The 17,267-nt window shown below is 38.0% G+C and overlaps 1 protein-coding gene across 2 annotated transcripts in view; it reads right to left on the reverse strand.

The window, feature by feature from the left end:
- The window catches only part of Slco6c1 (solute carrier organic anion transporter family, member 6c1), an 82,195-nt gene that overhangs the window by 43,270 nt on the left and 21,658 nt on the right, over nt 1-17,267 (reverse strand). For both annotated transcript variants that reach the window (XM_087564970.1, NM_173338.1), the window contains 2 exon segments: nt 11,394-11,503; nt 6,520-6,664 (listed from right to left, as the gene is read on the reverse strand). In XM_087564970.1, coding sequence (XP_087421096.1) covers nt 6,520-6,664; nt 11,394-11,503 — 255 coding nt within the window.

A 17,267-nucleotide genomic window follows, 5' to 3' on the forward strand; every position in this document is an offset into this window, starting at 1 on the left:
TCACATGCTCCACTGTGTTCATAGCAGCCTTTTCCATAATAGCCAGAGAAGCTGAAAGCAACCCAGAAGTCCTTCAACTGAAGCATGGGTACAGAAAATGTGATTCATGTACACAATGGAGTACTATGTCTTCAAAACAAGGACATCATGAGTTTTGCAGTCAAATGGATGGAACTAGGAAATATCATCCTGAGAGAGGTAACTTAGATCCAAAAGGACGCGCATGGTATATGTACTCACTAATATGAGAATATTAGCCAAAAAATACAGAATACTCATGATACAATCCACAGATGGGAAGTTTAACAAGAAGGCAGGTCCAAGTGAGAGTGTCAATCCCACTTATAAAGGGGAACAAAGTACTCACTGGAGACTGATGGAAGGAGGTATCTGGGTAGGGTGGGGGAGGGAAAAGGTGGAGTAGAATCAGTTATAGGGGGAACAGGAGAGAAGCTCAAAGGGCCAGGAGAATGCATGGAAATATCTAGGGGGTTCTCAGGACTCAGTGGGGGCAAACTTAGCTGAAATGCACAACAGTGGGGAGAGGGAACTTGAAGAGATCACCTCCAATAGACAGGGCCCCCAGTGGAAGGATGCGGTTACCAACTCACGGTCAAAATTTCTGGTCAGGAATTGTTCTTGCCTACTGGAAATGCAGGGACAAAAATGGAATAGCAATGGAAGATAAGGCCATCCCGTGACTGGCCTAGATTGGGATACATCCTATGGTCAGACACCAAACCCTGACACTATTACTGATGCTATGTCGTGCTTGCAGACAGGAGCCTGGTATGGCTATCCTCTGAGAGGTTCTATCACCATCTGACTGACAGGATGCAGATACAGCCAACCATTGGAGTGAGGTCAGGGACCCCTATTGAGAAATTAGGGGAAGGAATGAAGGAGCTGAGTGGTATGGCAACCTCATAGGAAGACCAACACTCAAAACTAACAAGGACCCTTGGGAGCTCCCAGAGACTAAGCCACCAACCAAAGGTCATACAGGGACTGGTCTGAGAATCCCTAGCACATATGTAGCAGAGGACTGACTAGACTGCCCTCAGTTGAACAGGGTAAGTCTAATCCTATAGAGACTTGTGGCCCTAGGGGAAGGAAGATGCCCAGGAAGCCCTGGGCAGCACACTTTCAGAGGCAAAGGGGAGGGGGAATGGGATGAATTAACTATGGAAGGGGGGACCAGGAGGGGAACAACATCTAGAATATACATAAATAATTAGTTAAAAAAGAAAATGAGGTTTTGGAATAAATGTGGACTTTATAATATATATAACCCTGTGCATGGTAGGTCTACTGGATTCTGGTACTAATGTTGTTATTGTTTTACTTCTATGCACCGAGTAAGCAATATAAGCCAGGAACCTAGTCCATGCCACATAGAAATTAGGAGTTTTCTTATTGAGAGATATTAATACTGAGCCCTTTGAGTATATGGCCTATTTCCAGAAACTTAACTGAGATGGCAGGCTTTCTCAAAAATTTCTGTGAACTAGAATTGGGTGAACCAATCTCTCAGATCAACATGAACATTTTTTAACAACAATGTGAGATTCTAGAATACTAACAATACTTTATGGTTTTTTCTACTTAAGCATAGGATACATATTTCAGGAAGAATATGAACAAGAAAAAAGCAGAAGAGGAGAAGTAGAAAAAAAAACACACGCAGCAACCAACATAGGAACCACTTTCAAAAAAAAAAACAGTGACTATTAACAATGTCTTGAGAGGTTCTCACGTTCTAACACTGCTATTGGTCTACTAGGAGTCACCATTGAGTTTGCAAGCCATGACTGAGAATGCCTATGCACCTGCTTGAAATGCTAGAGATTTTGTCTTCTCTCTCTTTTTTTCTTTTCTTAATTTACATTTCAAATATACTCCCTTTTCCCAGTTTTCACTCTGGAAACCCCTTATCCCATCCCCCCTCCTGCTTCTATGAGGGTGTGCCCCCACCTACCCACTCCCTCTTGCATCCCTGCCCTGGCATTCCCCTGCACTGAAACAGGCATGGAGTCTTCATAGGAACAAGGCCCTCTCTTCCTGTTGATATCGAGCAAGGTCATCCTCTGCTACATATATGGCTGGAGCCCATGGGTCCTTCCATGTATACTCTTTGGATGTTGATTTAGTCCCTGGGAGCTCTGAGAGTTCTGGTTGGTTGATGTTGTTGTTCCTATGATGTTGCAAACCCCTTCAGCTCCTTCAGTCTTTTCTCTAACTCCTCCATTGGGGGTCCCTGTGCTCAGTCCAATCATTGGTTGAAAGCATCTGCCTCTGTATTTGTCAGGCTCTGGCAGAGCCTCTCAGGAGTCAGCTAGATCAGGCTCCTGTCAGCATGCACTTCTTAGCATCCTTAATAGTGTCTGGGTTTTGTGCCTGTATATGGGATGATTCCCTAGGTGAGGCAGTCTCTGGATGTCCTTTCCTTCAGTCTCTGTTCCACATTTCAGAAACAGATTTGTATAGCAGCATTATTTTCACCAAGATGTTTTGTTTTTGCTCATTCTACTATGAAGAATACAGAGATATCTATTGATCCTTTCACACTTGTTTATTATAAGAATAGTTTTTGTTTAAAAATATATCACTGAGGACCTGCTAAGCACAAAATGCCAAATGGAAATCATTCCATTGAAGAACCCTAGCCATCAGTTTAAGGGTTACACTGAGGAGCATGGTCCTGGTCCTTTCTGCTATTGCACAAATACTTCAGGAACTGGGTAATGACATTTCTTTTGGTAGGAGGGGAAGGGGTCCATTCTTTTAAGACTTGCAGAAATGCTGACTTACCCTAATCTTGATGTGTTAATCTCTTTGGAAAAACTGTGATCACAAGCAAAAACTGTATAAATACATTGTGTTAGAGAGTACTTTGGAAAATAAATCCAACCTTCCATAAGAAATTAATTAGTCTAAGTCACACTTGCAGAAGAATTCAATATATGAAGACGACCATATGAAAGTAAAGCATTGTCCATGTGAACTCCTGTGGGAACCTCGATTAAAAAGTGAGAAGTAGCAACATGTAACCTATGAAGAGTGTGTCTTCGTCATGGTTTTTAGTGCTATGCAGATACAGCATGTCCATGCCAAGCTCTTTTAAAAAAATTTGTCTTCAGATGGCATATAGTTTCAGAGTCCATTATCATTGAGGAAGGAATGATGGCAGCGCATTGGAAGACAAGGAGCCGAGAGTTCTACATCTGGATCAGCAGGCAGCAGAATCGAAAGTGACTGTGGGATTACCTTGAGCTTCTGAGATCTCAAACCCTTCCCCTTGGTGACACAAGTCCTCCAGCGAGACCACACCTACCCAACAAGGCCACACCTGCTAAAAGTGGGCCAAGCATTCAAACACATGATTCCTATTCAAACCACCACAGAGTGAGTTGATGGATTTAATTTAAGATGAGGATAACTCAATAAAGGGAGATTGTAAAAAGTAATATAAGGTCTAGGAATGAAAAGTTTCTTCATAAATTAAACCAAAACCAACTAAACTGGTATGGAGGAGAACACCTAAAAGTTAGAGGAAGACTGAAAACTACCCTCATTTGCAGATCAAGTTCAAGGATACAACTTTTTAGGAAGATTAACAATGGGGCTTCAAATCCACTTCCCGGGAAACACCAGAGATGATTGTCATTTTTCTTGGTCCATCTCCAGTATTGACATTAAATCCCTGTTGTTGAGGATATCCCAGACTTGAACTATAAAATGTGGAAAAATCAAGCTGGTGTTGATTGACTGTCTTTCATAATACAGGAGGTGCTATACTGGTTCCTGGAGGATGATGTAATTATCAGCTATACCAAGGTGGTTAACCCTGACAACTGTGACAATGACTGGCAAGGTGTGACCACTTCTATAAAAGTGGCACAAATTTTAGGGGAGGAACCGGTCCCTCTCTCAGTGGACTTGTATTATTTCTTTTAGGTGTATTTCTAGGAAGGATTTTTTTTTAATCTTTAATCTTTTTGTATAGGCCAGTCATTCTCACCCACCGGATCGGTACTCAGACAGTTCCTCATCCAATTCCTCCTGCCCAGTCTCCAAGAGGATGTCCCCACTCTCCTACCCCACCAGGCCTCCCTTTTCCCTGGGGCTTCAAGTGTCTCCACAGGTAGGTGCATCTTCTTTCACTGAGGCCAGACATGGCATTCCTCTACTGTATATTTATCAGTGCCTCCTCTTAGCTAGAGTATAAGGCCTGGTTGGTTGCTCAGTGTCTGAGAGATACCGGGGCTCTAGGTTAGTTGAGACTGCTGGTTTTCCTATGGGGTCATCTTCCTCCTCAACCTCTTTCAGCTTTTCTCTAATTTAACCACAGGGGTCCCTGGCTTCTGTTCATTGGTCGCTTGTAAGTATCTGTATCTGACTCCTTCACCTGCTTTTTTGGGCCTCTCAGAGGCTTGCCATGCTAGGCTCCTGTCTGTGTCAGGCCTTGGAGCCTCCCCTTCAGGTGGATCCCAATTTGGGTCAGTTATTGGATCTCCTTTCTCTCAGTATCTTCTCCAGTTTTGTCCCCACAGTTCTTTTAGACAGGAACAATTCTGGGTCAGTGTTTTTGACTGTAGGATGGCAACACCATCATTTTACGTGATGCCCTGTCTTTCTACTAGAGGTAAACTCTCCAAGTTCCCTCTACCCACAATACGGCATTTTATCTAAGGTCCTTCCCTTTGAGTCCTGAGGGACTCTCACTTCCCAGGACTCTGGTACTTTCTAGAGGGTCTGCCCACCTCCTGACTCCTGAAGTTGCCTGTTTCCATTCTTCCTGTTGTCCCTCAGGGCTTCACTACTGTTTCCCACCATCCCCAATACCTGATCATGTTCCCCTTCTTGTATCCATTTACAAAAAAAAAAAAAACCCTCAAACTTGGCACTATTACTAAGATTAAGTCATGTGACTGAAGAGATCATAGTTCCTAGGGAAAATCCTACTAGTTTTATTCAGCTAGATGGATATACTATTAAATCAAGTTCTAATGATTTATTATTATACCACAGATTAATGCATCTCATAACAGTCACTGAAGAATTTTCTGTCTACAGTAGATTGTGACTAACTCAGAGGCTCACAATAGCCAAAACCCAGAGAAAGAAACTGAAGAATGTTCAGTTCTGAATGGAACATATGGACAGTAGACCCTCTTCCTAAGGTTCAGGAATCAGAAAGACTGTAAGAAGCCAGAAAGTTGGTAACCACAAAGAAACAGTGTTTAAACATGGAAATAGGAGTTGGTCAATAAATTCATGCCCTAGCCATAGATCTATTGGCAACTTATAGATGCCTTGAGAGGGAGAGGCCTTTTCTGTTAAAAGTCTACCTTAAGGTATCACTGTGTTTCTTTTAAGTGTTTATCTTGAGGTACCACCAGTCAGATAACTTCCCTGAGCTACAGACCTTTGTAATTGGTGGTTTTATGTACCCAATCCTCTGAATAACGGAGGAAGTTTCCCCTAGGAGACTTCCACAGAAAACCACAGTCCATTGACAAAATGAAATGTTAATTTACTATTGGATGCTTGACAAAACCAAAGCTTTGGCATAGAAGCCTGAAAACTCTGTAGACTGACAGTCTCATTTGGAGATGGACAGGAGTCTATGCCGCAGCTGAGGATAACAAAATAAGCTTAAAACTCATCCTCACAAACCAGAATAGAGCATGCAATTATTAATATATCTTTTATTTTGAGCCTATTGCATCGGCGCACATGAAGAGACCAGTATATAAACATATGAGGAAACCAGATGATGAAAAAGAAAAAAAATCAACATAATCATCTGCTAATGCCCAGGGCTTCTGTATTTGTTAATATTTGGGTTTTGTTTTGTATTGTGTAGTTTGTTTTCTGCCCATACTTTACTCTTTCTTACCTTTCTGTCCTTGTACTTATTTAAGATTAATGGAAATACTCTTTAACACTTTCACTGGTTATACCAAATGCTGTAACATGCCTGCTTGACTTTTATAGCCTAAAAATAACTATTATGTTAATTATTTTCAATTATTTCTAGAACCTTTTAAGATTTTCATTCACAATGTCTTTTAGAGACACATTCTCCATATACTTTCAAGATTGAAAATGTATCCAATAGCAATTGCTCTTTACTGTCAAGACATAAAACAACTTTTACACATGTGCCTGAAAAAAATATCCTTGGACTTTGGCATTATGGCATTGTTTAGAAGGATTCAGATAAAAATTTAATTTTATATCTCTTAGTATTATAATGGATAAACATGGAATCTCTCTGGCAGTAAAGAAGAAAGGATATCACAGGATAGTTATAATGCATTAAGTTCAAATCAATGTGAGTCTGAAAAAATAGAGTTTCCAGGTGAAAGAAATAGAAGAATCAGTAGAAAATATAAATGTTTTAGTAAAACATGGAGAACAGACACACGAGCAAAAACGTATAGAAGCGTGTGAAAGAATGCTATATTTGGCTTGAGTTGTTTCCTAAAGGAGAGGGAAAGAAGAAATGCCTACCTGTGAGCATAGAAGCAATCTGGGGAGTTATTGAAAACTGAGTCTGCAAGTGGTAAGGCAGAAACTCTAAAGATGTATGGAAAGCAAAACTCTCTGAAACTTTGCACATCGCCTGGGTCATCAGCAGCGGGTTCCTCAACATGTACTGAAATACAGAACAGAGTGTGTCACAAGGATTTTATCCCGCCACATGCAGGAATGGCTTTCTAGAGTCTAAACCGAATGTTTCATATTATGAAAATGAAACTACATAATTCCCCAAGACACATTTAGTAGGAAACTTGTTTGGCTTCTCTCTACAGCAAATATGCCTTTTTACTACGTCTCTGGTAGCTCGTTGGAAGTATTTCTCAGTGCCTTATTAGACACATTCATATTTTGCATTTAGTTATCTCAGTGAGTACAAATTTTTTTATCATGTGATTTCACTGTATTTATTGGTTTAAGATTAAACATTTAAGTAATATTTAACTCCCTAATGTTACAAACGTTATCACATTAAAAACCTATATGCATGTACTCTTCAACTCCTATGGCAAAATAGCTTTAGAATTATGCGTACTCAGAAGGGATTTTGGGATAAGAAGTTTATGGCTAATTTATTTCAAATTTTGGCCTAAAGTTTTCTTCAGGTTGTATCTTTATATACAATATCTCAACATCATTAGATTCCATTCTCCTTAAGGAAAACCTTATACTGTAAGGATCACCAGAACAATATTTAATGTATGGTAGGCCCTTGTAGTAGTCATTAAGTCACTGAGATTGGGAAGACCTTACAATTGCCATCAAGCTGCAGCTGAATATTCTAAAGCCTAGCCATAAGTACAGCTTATAAGAGAACAATAAAACCTCTAGATAAGTCTGTCCTTCAGACTGTGAACACTTTAGTCATCCCATATGCAGCTCAGAATGTTAAGCCTCGAATAAATCTTACATTGATAAGGTAAAGAGTTTTGTGTCGTGCTACTAAGTTTTGTCACGCATCAGTAGCAGAGACTGCCTTACATAACATAATTGGAAATATTTGAAGACATTCGTCAGCTGCTAATTTTTTTTCATAAAGGCATACACAAAATCATATTTGTTTTGTGTTTCTATGGATTGAAATATAAATGTGCAGTTTGGAGCCGGAGAGATGGCTCAGTTGGTAAAAAGATTGCTTTTCTCAAGGACCTGAACTCAACCCCCATAACTCATATTTAAAAGATGCCAAAACAGTGGTACACATTCATAATATCAGTGCTGAGAGATGGGGACATCAGGATAGTCCTGAGGCCTATTAGTAAGCTAGCTTAGCCTACATAGCAAGTCCTGGGCTTGCATGTTTCCAAAAGGAGATAAAGGTGGATAGCTCCTGAGGAAGCACACCTGAAGTCACCTGGATAGCTCATGTAACTGTACATATTTCCATGTAAACATGAACATACATGAACATTTACATACATGCCAAGAAATACAAACCTGTATATTTCTTCATATAATTTAGGTGTTCACTGTGTGTGTATTTGTGTGTGCTATTCTATTACACTTCCTTGTGGTTTGAGTTGATTTGTTAAGAATTCACTATTCACTGTTTTATATTCTTACATTTAGGGAACCATTATTAATCTACTGTACTGCCTACAGATTCATTCATGTGCACAAAATCTCCTTAGGACACACTGAAGAACTATTTAAATTAGAGGAATACCAAAGAATATTGATCAGCATAACAATAAATGCACATACCTCACAGTATTAGTGTAATATTCATAAATGTCATGATACTCAATTAACCTATTAATCAAAAAAACCAATAAAATTAAGGGTGGTATATTTGTACATACATGCACATGTGTATATGCTTTGGCATGTTCATGTATATGTATATATGCATCCATCTACATGTATATATCTGTTAGAGAGTGTTATTTGCTATAACAATGAATGAAATATCATTTGTAAATGATCATATGTAAGTGAAAAGAAATGTATTAATCATTATTAGTTGAAGAGAAAGACAAATTCAAAATGCTCTCTGCAGTATCTAGGGGGCTAAGAAAATAGTTTCTCTATGTACAAAACACTGATTATAATAGTGTTGTAGAAGTAAAACTGGGAAAGGATGAAAGGTGGTAAAATCATGCCAGGAATAAGCTTTTGGGTACAGTGGGATCAATGTGATCCTCAATCATAAGTTATATAATTTAAAGGAGTCTCTTAAAGACAACAAATGCATAAAAGTTGTAAGGGTAGGACAAAGGCACACGAGTTTTTCATGATTCGGTGTCTGCTATTTACAGTGAGTGAGATATCGTAATGAACCCTAAAAATATAGATAGTTAATTTACTTCTTTCAAAGAATTTTAAAAAAGACAAATGTTAACACTCAGTCTTCTTAGACTTTAGAAAATATTGATAAGGATTTAAGCTTAATATTTATCGATATAAATTATTTATAGTTATTTAGTTTCTGCATTGTTAAATAATAGTTACATGTAATATCTGTATAGAATTAATATTAAATAGGCCAGCTGTGGAGCTGCAAACCTGAAACTCTAGGACTCCAGTGGCCAAAGAAGGATTAATGCTCAAGTACACCCTGAAAAATAAAATGAAACTTTCAAACATGGAATTAAATGATCAAGGAAATGTAACCAGTTAATATCATGCATGATTTCATAAAGATATAAGCATTAGAAAATAGGAATAGATGAACATCTCATATATAAAATCCACTTAGCTCTAAAAGGATTCAACTACTCAGAAAAACTATACCATGAAGGTAGTCCATGCCGAACCATAGCTCCTGTTCACATCCAGACTGACAAGGTCAATTCAGTCCACACAAGAAATGTAAGCTCAGTTCTTCACAGTAACAAACAAAAACAACTCACAATTTTCACGGATGTATGAAAGACCAAGGAGAGCCAAAACTAACCAAGACAGTAAGAATGCTGTTAGAGGTATCACTGTGCACGATTTCAGGTGATACTACAGAGCCTTAATATAAAAGAACATGCTATTGGCACAAAATAGACCTGGTAATCAATGTAGCAGGAGACTGCTAAAACTGTGTGCAACTAAAGTCACTGTGATTTTGACGAAGGAGCTCCAAAACACAGATTGGAGAAGGTAGTATCTTCAGCAAATGTTGCTGGAACAACTGGACATCTGTAGGCGTAAGAACAAAGCTTGATCTTTGTCTGTTACCCTTCACAAAAAGGTTACAAATGGATCAATGACCTACCCCACTATTATACCTGAATCTCTGAAACTACTAAAGGATAAAAGAAAAAGTACATTTAAAGATAAGGAAAGGAATTTCTAATTATTATTTCAGTGACATGAGAAATAATGTCAACAGTGGAGATGTGGAATCTCACGAGATCGAATTGCTTCTTCTTCTTCTTCTTTTTTTTTTTTTTTTTTTTTTTACAAATGAAGCCCTTAACAGAATGAACTGATACCATTTTAAATCTTCCCAAATATATATGTGACCTATGGTGTTAATATTCAAAGAACAAAATAAACCTACAGAAGGTAAACAACCCACTTAACAAATGCTCTAGGACACTGGACTGAGAATTCCCTAAAACAAATCAGACCTAATTTCCCAGCCTCCTCTCCAACACTCTAGCAAAGGGGGTGATGTTTCTTCACTGTCTATCCTGATTCCTAGATGCCAAGTCCTTCAACAGAAGAATGCAAAGGAGATATGTGGGGCATTTACCCAATGACGTATTCGTCAGCTGTTAAAAATAATGACAACATGGAATCTTCAAGGAAATGGATGGAACTAGAAAAACCATCATTCTGTGTGAGGTAACCAAGACTTGGAAAGATAAATATTGTATATATTTACTTATATGCAGAAATTCACTGTTAAGTCAATGATAAACCAACTACAGCCCTTATACCCTGGGATGTTATGTATTGAAGAAGGGACTAGGGGGCAACAACAGAAATACCTTATTAATACTTTGGAAGGATTAGGGTTCTCTTCCCTAGTGAAGGTTATGTCTCTTTCTCTTGGTGTTCCTATTTGCCTGTAGTTCTTTCTCTACAGTTAAGAAAAGGGGGTTTGGTATACATGGAGATAGTAAGAGGCAAAAAGGGAAAGAGAGGAGACATATTTTAATAGTAAAATAAAATATTTTCTAAAAAGGAATGGGATGGTTTGAGTAGAAAAACTGAACAAAGAATAAGTATCTCCAAGAAGGAGAAAATTACTAAATATTGGGAAGATATACAGTTCTAATGTGAGTTAGGAAAATCCAATTGATGTCATTTTGTAGACTCTTAAAGGTGTTATTCACAGTGTAAAATACTCTAAGAATGAATGTGTATGAAATTATAACCATACAATTTATATGCCAGAAAGAATGTTATAAACTGAAGAAAATATATTCAGACTGGGACTAGAGCATTGGAAGGGGCTCCCTAGGTATCTCTATGTCTGTTACTACTCTAATAGACCTGTTTATCATACAGAGAAACAAAGGATTATTGGTTTAAATACTGGATTCTATTTGTGTGTGTGTATGGGGGAGGATATGTGTTAACACATAAAGCTCTTCTAACTCATGTAATTTTGGTAAATGTCATAAATATTTCTTCAAAGGCAGTGAAAACAAAATTGTACCAGATAAATTAAAACCAAATCAAATTCTACTTGTGCCTCATCAGTCTCTAGCACTAGATGGGTGTTTGGCAAAGAAGGGGGCTAATTCCATTATAAGGAGAATGAATAATTTAGTGATTTATCTAAGAGATAAATCACCAAACCTTTCATACAAATATGAATTAAACACTTTGGCATATGCTTAACTGTATAAGAAAATTACACAGCTCAATTTAACTGGCTTATTAGCAAAATTTTTTTACTTTACCCAAATGGCAAAAACAAAACCCTTGAAACGAGGTTGAATTTTCTGATCTTTCAGTCTCTTGTCAAAGGTAGGAGGTTCCTTTCTTTTCGCAAGTTTTAACTTGTGTGCACCTATAGGTTGCAAGGAAAATAATACTTTTTTATCTCCGAGTGAATATTAAAGTATACATTAAGCTCTTGTACTCATTATAATAATTGCATTTTGTCATGGAATGGCAATTGAGTTATGTTAAACACACTAAAACCAATGTGTGTTTTAGAATGCAAATTATTAAAAAACAATTGTGCTTTGCAAAACATAATTCTTTGATAATGAAAATTTCTCACATTTGACCTGTTATAATTCTGTAGTTGGTCACAATGTACGTCTTTTAACTGCTTAAAGTATGGTATCCATTGCTAAATTAATTTTTAATTTAATGTAGAATAGCCATACTCAATAAATAACATTTGATGACACTCCTCTAAAAGCCTCCCCCATGAAACATCATTTGTGTACCATAAAATATTTTGTAGTATGATCATTTAATTAGATGCTGAGAAAGCATTTGACAAAATTCAACACCCCTTCATTATAAAAATCCTGGAAAGAATATGAATTCAAGGCACATACCTAAACATAGTAAGAGCCATAAACAGAAAACCAGTAGCTAACATCATACTAAGTGGAGAGAAACTTGAAGCAATCCCACTAAAATCAGGGACTAGACAAGGCTGCCCACTCTCCCCTTACTTATTCAATATAGTTCTTGAAGTTCTAGCCAGAGCAATCAGACGACAAAAGGTCAAAGGGATACAAATTGGAAAGGAAGAAGTCAAAATATCACTATTTGCAGATGATATCATAGTATAATTAAGTGACCCCAAAAGTTCCACCAGAGAACTACTAAGACTGATAAACAACTTCAGCAAAGTGACTGGGTATAAAAGTAACTCAAACAAATCAGTAGCCTTCCTCTACTCAAAGGATAAACAGGCTGAGAAAGAAATTAGGAAATGACACCCTTCATAATAGTCCCAAATAATATAAAATACCTCAGTGTGACTTTAACCAAGCAAGTGAAAGATTTGTATAGTAAGAACTTCAAGTCTCTGAAGAAAGACATTGATGATCTCAGAAGATGGAAAGATCTCCCATTCTCATGGATTGGCAGGATTAATATAGTAAAAATGGCCATTTTACCAAAAGCAATCTACAAATTCAATGCAATCCCCATCAAAATTCCAATCTAATTCTTCATAGAGTTAGAAAGAAAAATTTGCAAATTCATTTGGAATAACAAAAAACCCAGGAGAGCGAAACTTTCCTCAACAATAAAAGAACTTCTGGGGGAAACACCATACCTGACCTCAAGCAGTATTACAGAGCAATAGTGTAAAAACTGTATGGCATTGGTACAGAGACAGGCAGATAGACCAGTGAAATAGAATTGAAGACCCAGACATGAACCCACATACCTATGGTCACTTGATTTTTGAAAAAAGAGCCAAAACCATCCGATGGAAAAAAGATAGCACTTTCAACAAATGGTACTAGTTCATTTGAAATGTAAGTAAATAAATATATCTAATAAAACTTTTAAAAAAGAGTTAAAGAAAAGAATGCAAATCGATGCTTTCTTATCACCCTGTACAAAGCTCAAATCCAAGTGGATCAAAGACCTCCACATGAAACCAGATACACTCAAACTAATAGAAGAAAAAGTGGGGAAGAGTCTCGAACATATGGGCAGTGGGGAAAATTGCCTGAGCAGAAAACCAATGGCTTATGCTCTAAGATCAAGAATCGACAAATGGGATCTCATAAAACTACAAAGCTTCTGTAGCCAAAGGACACTGTCAGTAGGACAAAATGGCAACCAACAGATTGGGAAAAGATCTTTACCAATCCTACATCTGATAGAGGGCTAATATCCAAAATATACAAAGAACTCATGAAGTTAAACTCCAGAGAGCCAAATAACCCTATTAAAAATGGAGTACAGAGCTAAACAAAGAATTCACAGACGAGGAATATCAAATTATCTGACAAGCACCTATAGAAATGTTGAACAACTTTAATCATCAGGGAAATGCAAATCAAAACAACCCTGAGGTTCTACCTCACCGCAGTCAGAATGGCTAAGATCAAAATCTCAGGCAACAGCAGATGCTGGTGAGGATGTGGAGAAAGAGGAACACTCCTCCATTGTTGGTGGGATTGCAAACTAATACAACTTCTCTGGAAATCAGTATGGAGATTCCTCAGAAAATTGAACCTTGTACTACCTGAGGACCCAGCTATATCTCTCCTGGGGATATACTCAAAAGATGCTCCAACATACAGCAAAGGCATATGCTCCACTATGTTCATAGCAGCCTTACTAATAATAGCCAGAAGCTGGAAAGAACCCAGATGCCCTTCAACAGAGGAATGAATACAGAAAATGTGGTATGTCTACACAATGGTGTACTACTCAGCTATCAAAAACAAAGACTTCATGAAATTCATAGGCAAATGGTTGGAACTAGAAAATATCATCCTGAGTGGGATAATCTAATCACAGAAAAACACACATGGTATGCACTCATTGATAAGTGAATATTAGCCCAAATGCTCAAAATCCCCAAGATGCAATGCAAAAACCACATGAAACTCAAGAAAGATGACCAAAATGTGGATGCTTCACTCCTTCTCTAAAAGGGGAACAAAAATATCTATAGGAGGGCATAGGGAAGCAAAGTATATAGCAGGGACTGAGGGAATTGCCATTCAGAGCCTGCCCCACATGTGGCCCATACATATACAACCACCAAAACTAGATAAGATGGATGAAGCTAAGAAGTGCATGCAGACAGGAACAGATATAGATCTTTCCTGATCGACACAGCCAAAACAAGTCAAATATAGAAGTGAATGCTAGCAGCAAATCACTGAACTGAGAACGGGAACCCCATTAGAGGAATTAGAGAAAGGACTGAAAGAGCTAAAGGGACTTGCAACCCATAAGAACAACAATGCCAACCAACCAGAGCTTTCAGGGTCTAAACCACTACCAAAAGACTGGACTGACCATGGGTCCAACTGCTTATGTAGCAGAGAATAGCCTTGTTATGGCACCAGTGGAAGTGGAAGCTCTTGGCCTTTTTATGGTTGGATCCCCAGTTTAGGGGATTGTTGGAGGACAGTAAGGAGGAGTGGATGGGTTGGGCAACCGCCTTATAGAAGGGGCTGATGGACCAGAAACTGGGAAAGGGAATAACATTTGGAACATAAATAAGAAATACCCAATTTAATAAAAATGGCAAAAAGTACTTTGTGGTAATAAATGTTACTACCAAGTTAGAACTTTGTGCAGTAATACATAGTACTAATGTAATAGTAATGATAATAGTAATAGACGCAATTATAATATTTTCATTCTTGAATACATATCACTACACATTTTTACTTGACATGATCTTACACACTGTCCTCTCTTACCTGCCTTCATCTTTTCTTGTCATGCAGCCCCTTTTGTCCCTTCATTTCCTACATGTACATGCCATCACAGCCTTTTTCCTGCAAGTATTATGATTTTTCCTTACATCAGATTGAAGTGCCCTGGGTAACACATTTTCCTTATTCAGTAATTTGTTGTTGGATTTCTAGGCAGGTTTTAAACCATGGCTTTTGTGAATACAACAGTAAGAGTAATGAAGGTTTCACTTTTCTAGGATGATAACTCATTAGAACTTTTTTTTAAAAAATGAAATTATATTTTTTGTTACCTTTAATCTCCTTTTATAGTCCAAAGATTATCCCTTGCCTGGTATGACCTCTGACAGTTCCTCATCCTATTCCTACTCCCCAATCCTTAAGAGGATGTCCCTCCACATCCACACCCCCCACAGCATTCCAAGCCTCCAAATTCCTTGGGGCCTCAAGTATCTCAAGGGTTTCGTGCATCTTCTCTCATTGAGGCCAGACCAGGAAATCCTCTGCTGTGTATGTCAGTGTCCTCAGACCAGCTAGTGTATGCTGCCTGGTTGGTGGCTCAGTGTATTAGATATTTCAGGGTTCCAGGTTTGTCCACTGGATCTTTGACAGAGAAGCCAAAACATACAATGAACAAAAGGAAGCATCTTCAATGAATGGCGCTGGTTTAACTGGCATTGTGTATGTAAAAAATGAAAATAGATCCATATTTTCCTCCTTGCACAAAACTCAATTACAGTTAAATCAAAGGCCACAACATAAAACCAGATACACTGAATTTAATAGAAGAGAAATTGGGAAAGCCTCAAACTCATAGGAATGGGGGTAAATTTCCTAAACAGAACATTAAAACTAAGGCTCTAAGGTCAAGACTTGATGAATGGGACCTCATGATACTGAAAAGCTTTTGTAAGGCAGAGGATATAGCCAATAGGGGAAATCAGCAACTATATAATGGGAAAAATATTCTCTTACCCCACATTAGATAGAGGGCTAATATCCAAAATATGTAAACAACTCAAGTAGCTAACCAAAAAAAGCAAAAAATTCAATAAAAAGTGGGGTATAGAACTAAACATAAAATTCACTACAGAAGAAATCTTGAATTGCTGAGAAGCACTTAAAAATGTTCAATATCCTTAATCATAAGGGAAATACAAATCAAAACAACACTGAGATTGGTGTATGGTGGTATATTTTACACTAATCAGAATGGCTAAGATCAAAAATTCAGGTGACAGCACATGTTGCCCAGAATGTGGAGAAAGAGGAACATTCCTCCATTTCTGGTGTGACTACAAACTGCTACACCTACTCTGGAAATTAATCTGGAGGTCCCTCCAGATTGGAAATAGATCTATCTGAAGACCCAGCTTTACCACTCCTGGGCATAGAACCAAAAGATGCTCACCATGCCCAAGTATATATGCTCCAGTATGCTAATATTTCCCTTATTTGAGATAGTCAGAAGGTGGAAATGGAGGAATAGATACAGTAAATGTGGTTCATTTACACAGCAGAATAGTATTCAGGTACTAAGAATGGGCACATCATGAGTTTTGCAGGCAAATGGATGAAACCAGAGAATATCAAAAGGAGATGCATGGTACATACTCACTGACAAGTGGATATAAGCCCCAAAGCACAGAATACCCAGTATACTAACTACACACAGAACTCAAAACACTTAACAGGTTATGGAGCCCAAGTGGGGATGCTTCAAACCCACTAGGGAGGGAGAAGAAACAAGAGGACAAAGGAGAGGGCCTTAGGAAAGGAAAAAAGGGGGAACATGATCAGGTATTGTGGTACAGGGAACGGAAGTGACTGCAATAGGGCCATCAGAATGAATGGAAGTATAAAACATTGGAAGGTTGGAAGTGAGGTGCATTCAAGAATGTCCCAGAGACCTGAGAAGTGGGTGAATCTCAAGATTCAAAGAAAGGAAACTTAGATGAAATGACCAACAACACAGAGAGAAAAGATATAGAATTCACCTCCAGTAGAAAGAGGAGAGATGGGATTGCTACAAAAACTGCAACTCAAGATTATTCAGTTCTAAAATAACTGCAGAGACAAAAATGGAGAAGAGATTTAGGGAAAGGAGGTCTAGAGACAGACCCAAATTGGGACCCATCTCAAGGGGAGGCTGGAAGGTCTGACATTATTACTGATACTATGGTGTACTTACAGACAGGAGCCTAACATGGCTGCCCATGAAGAGGCCCAACACGCAGCCAAGTGAGACAGTTGCACTTATACCCAATTATTAGAACTTCTTTAATGACAGTTATTCTAGATGGTGAGAGATCGAGTCTCAAAAGAGTTTCAAAAAAAAAAAAGAATTAGAATTTCTATGATGGCTAAAGTTGTTAAACTCTTACTTTAATCTTTGTAGTTTAACATATAGAGTAGATA

This window comes from Rattus norvegicus, chromosome 9 (genome assembly GCF_021556685.1).
Source record: "Rattus norvegicus strain SHRSP/BbbUtx chromosome 9, alternate assembly SHRSP_T2T, whole genome shotgun sequence".
Lineage (NCBI taxonomy): Eukaryota > Metazoa > Chordata > Mammalia > Rodentia > Muridae > Rattus > Rattus norvegicus.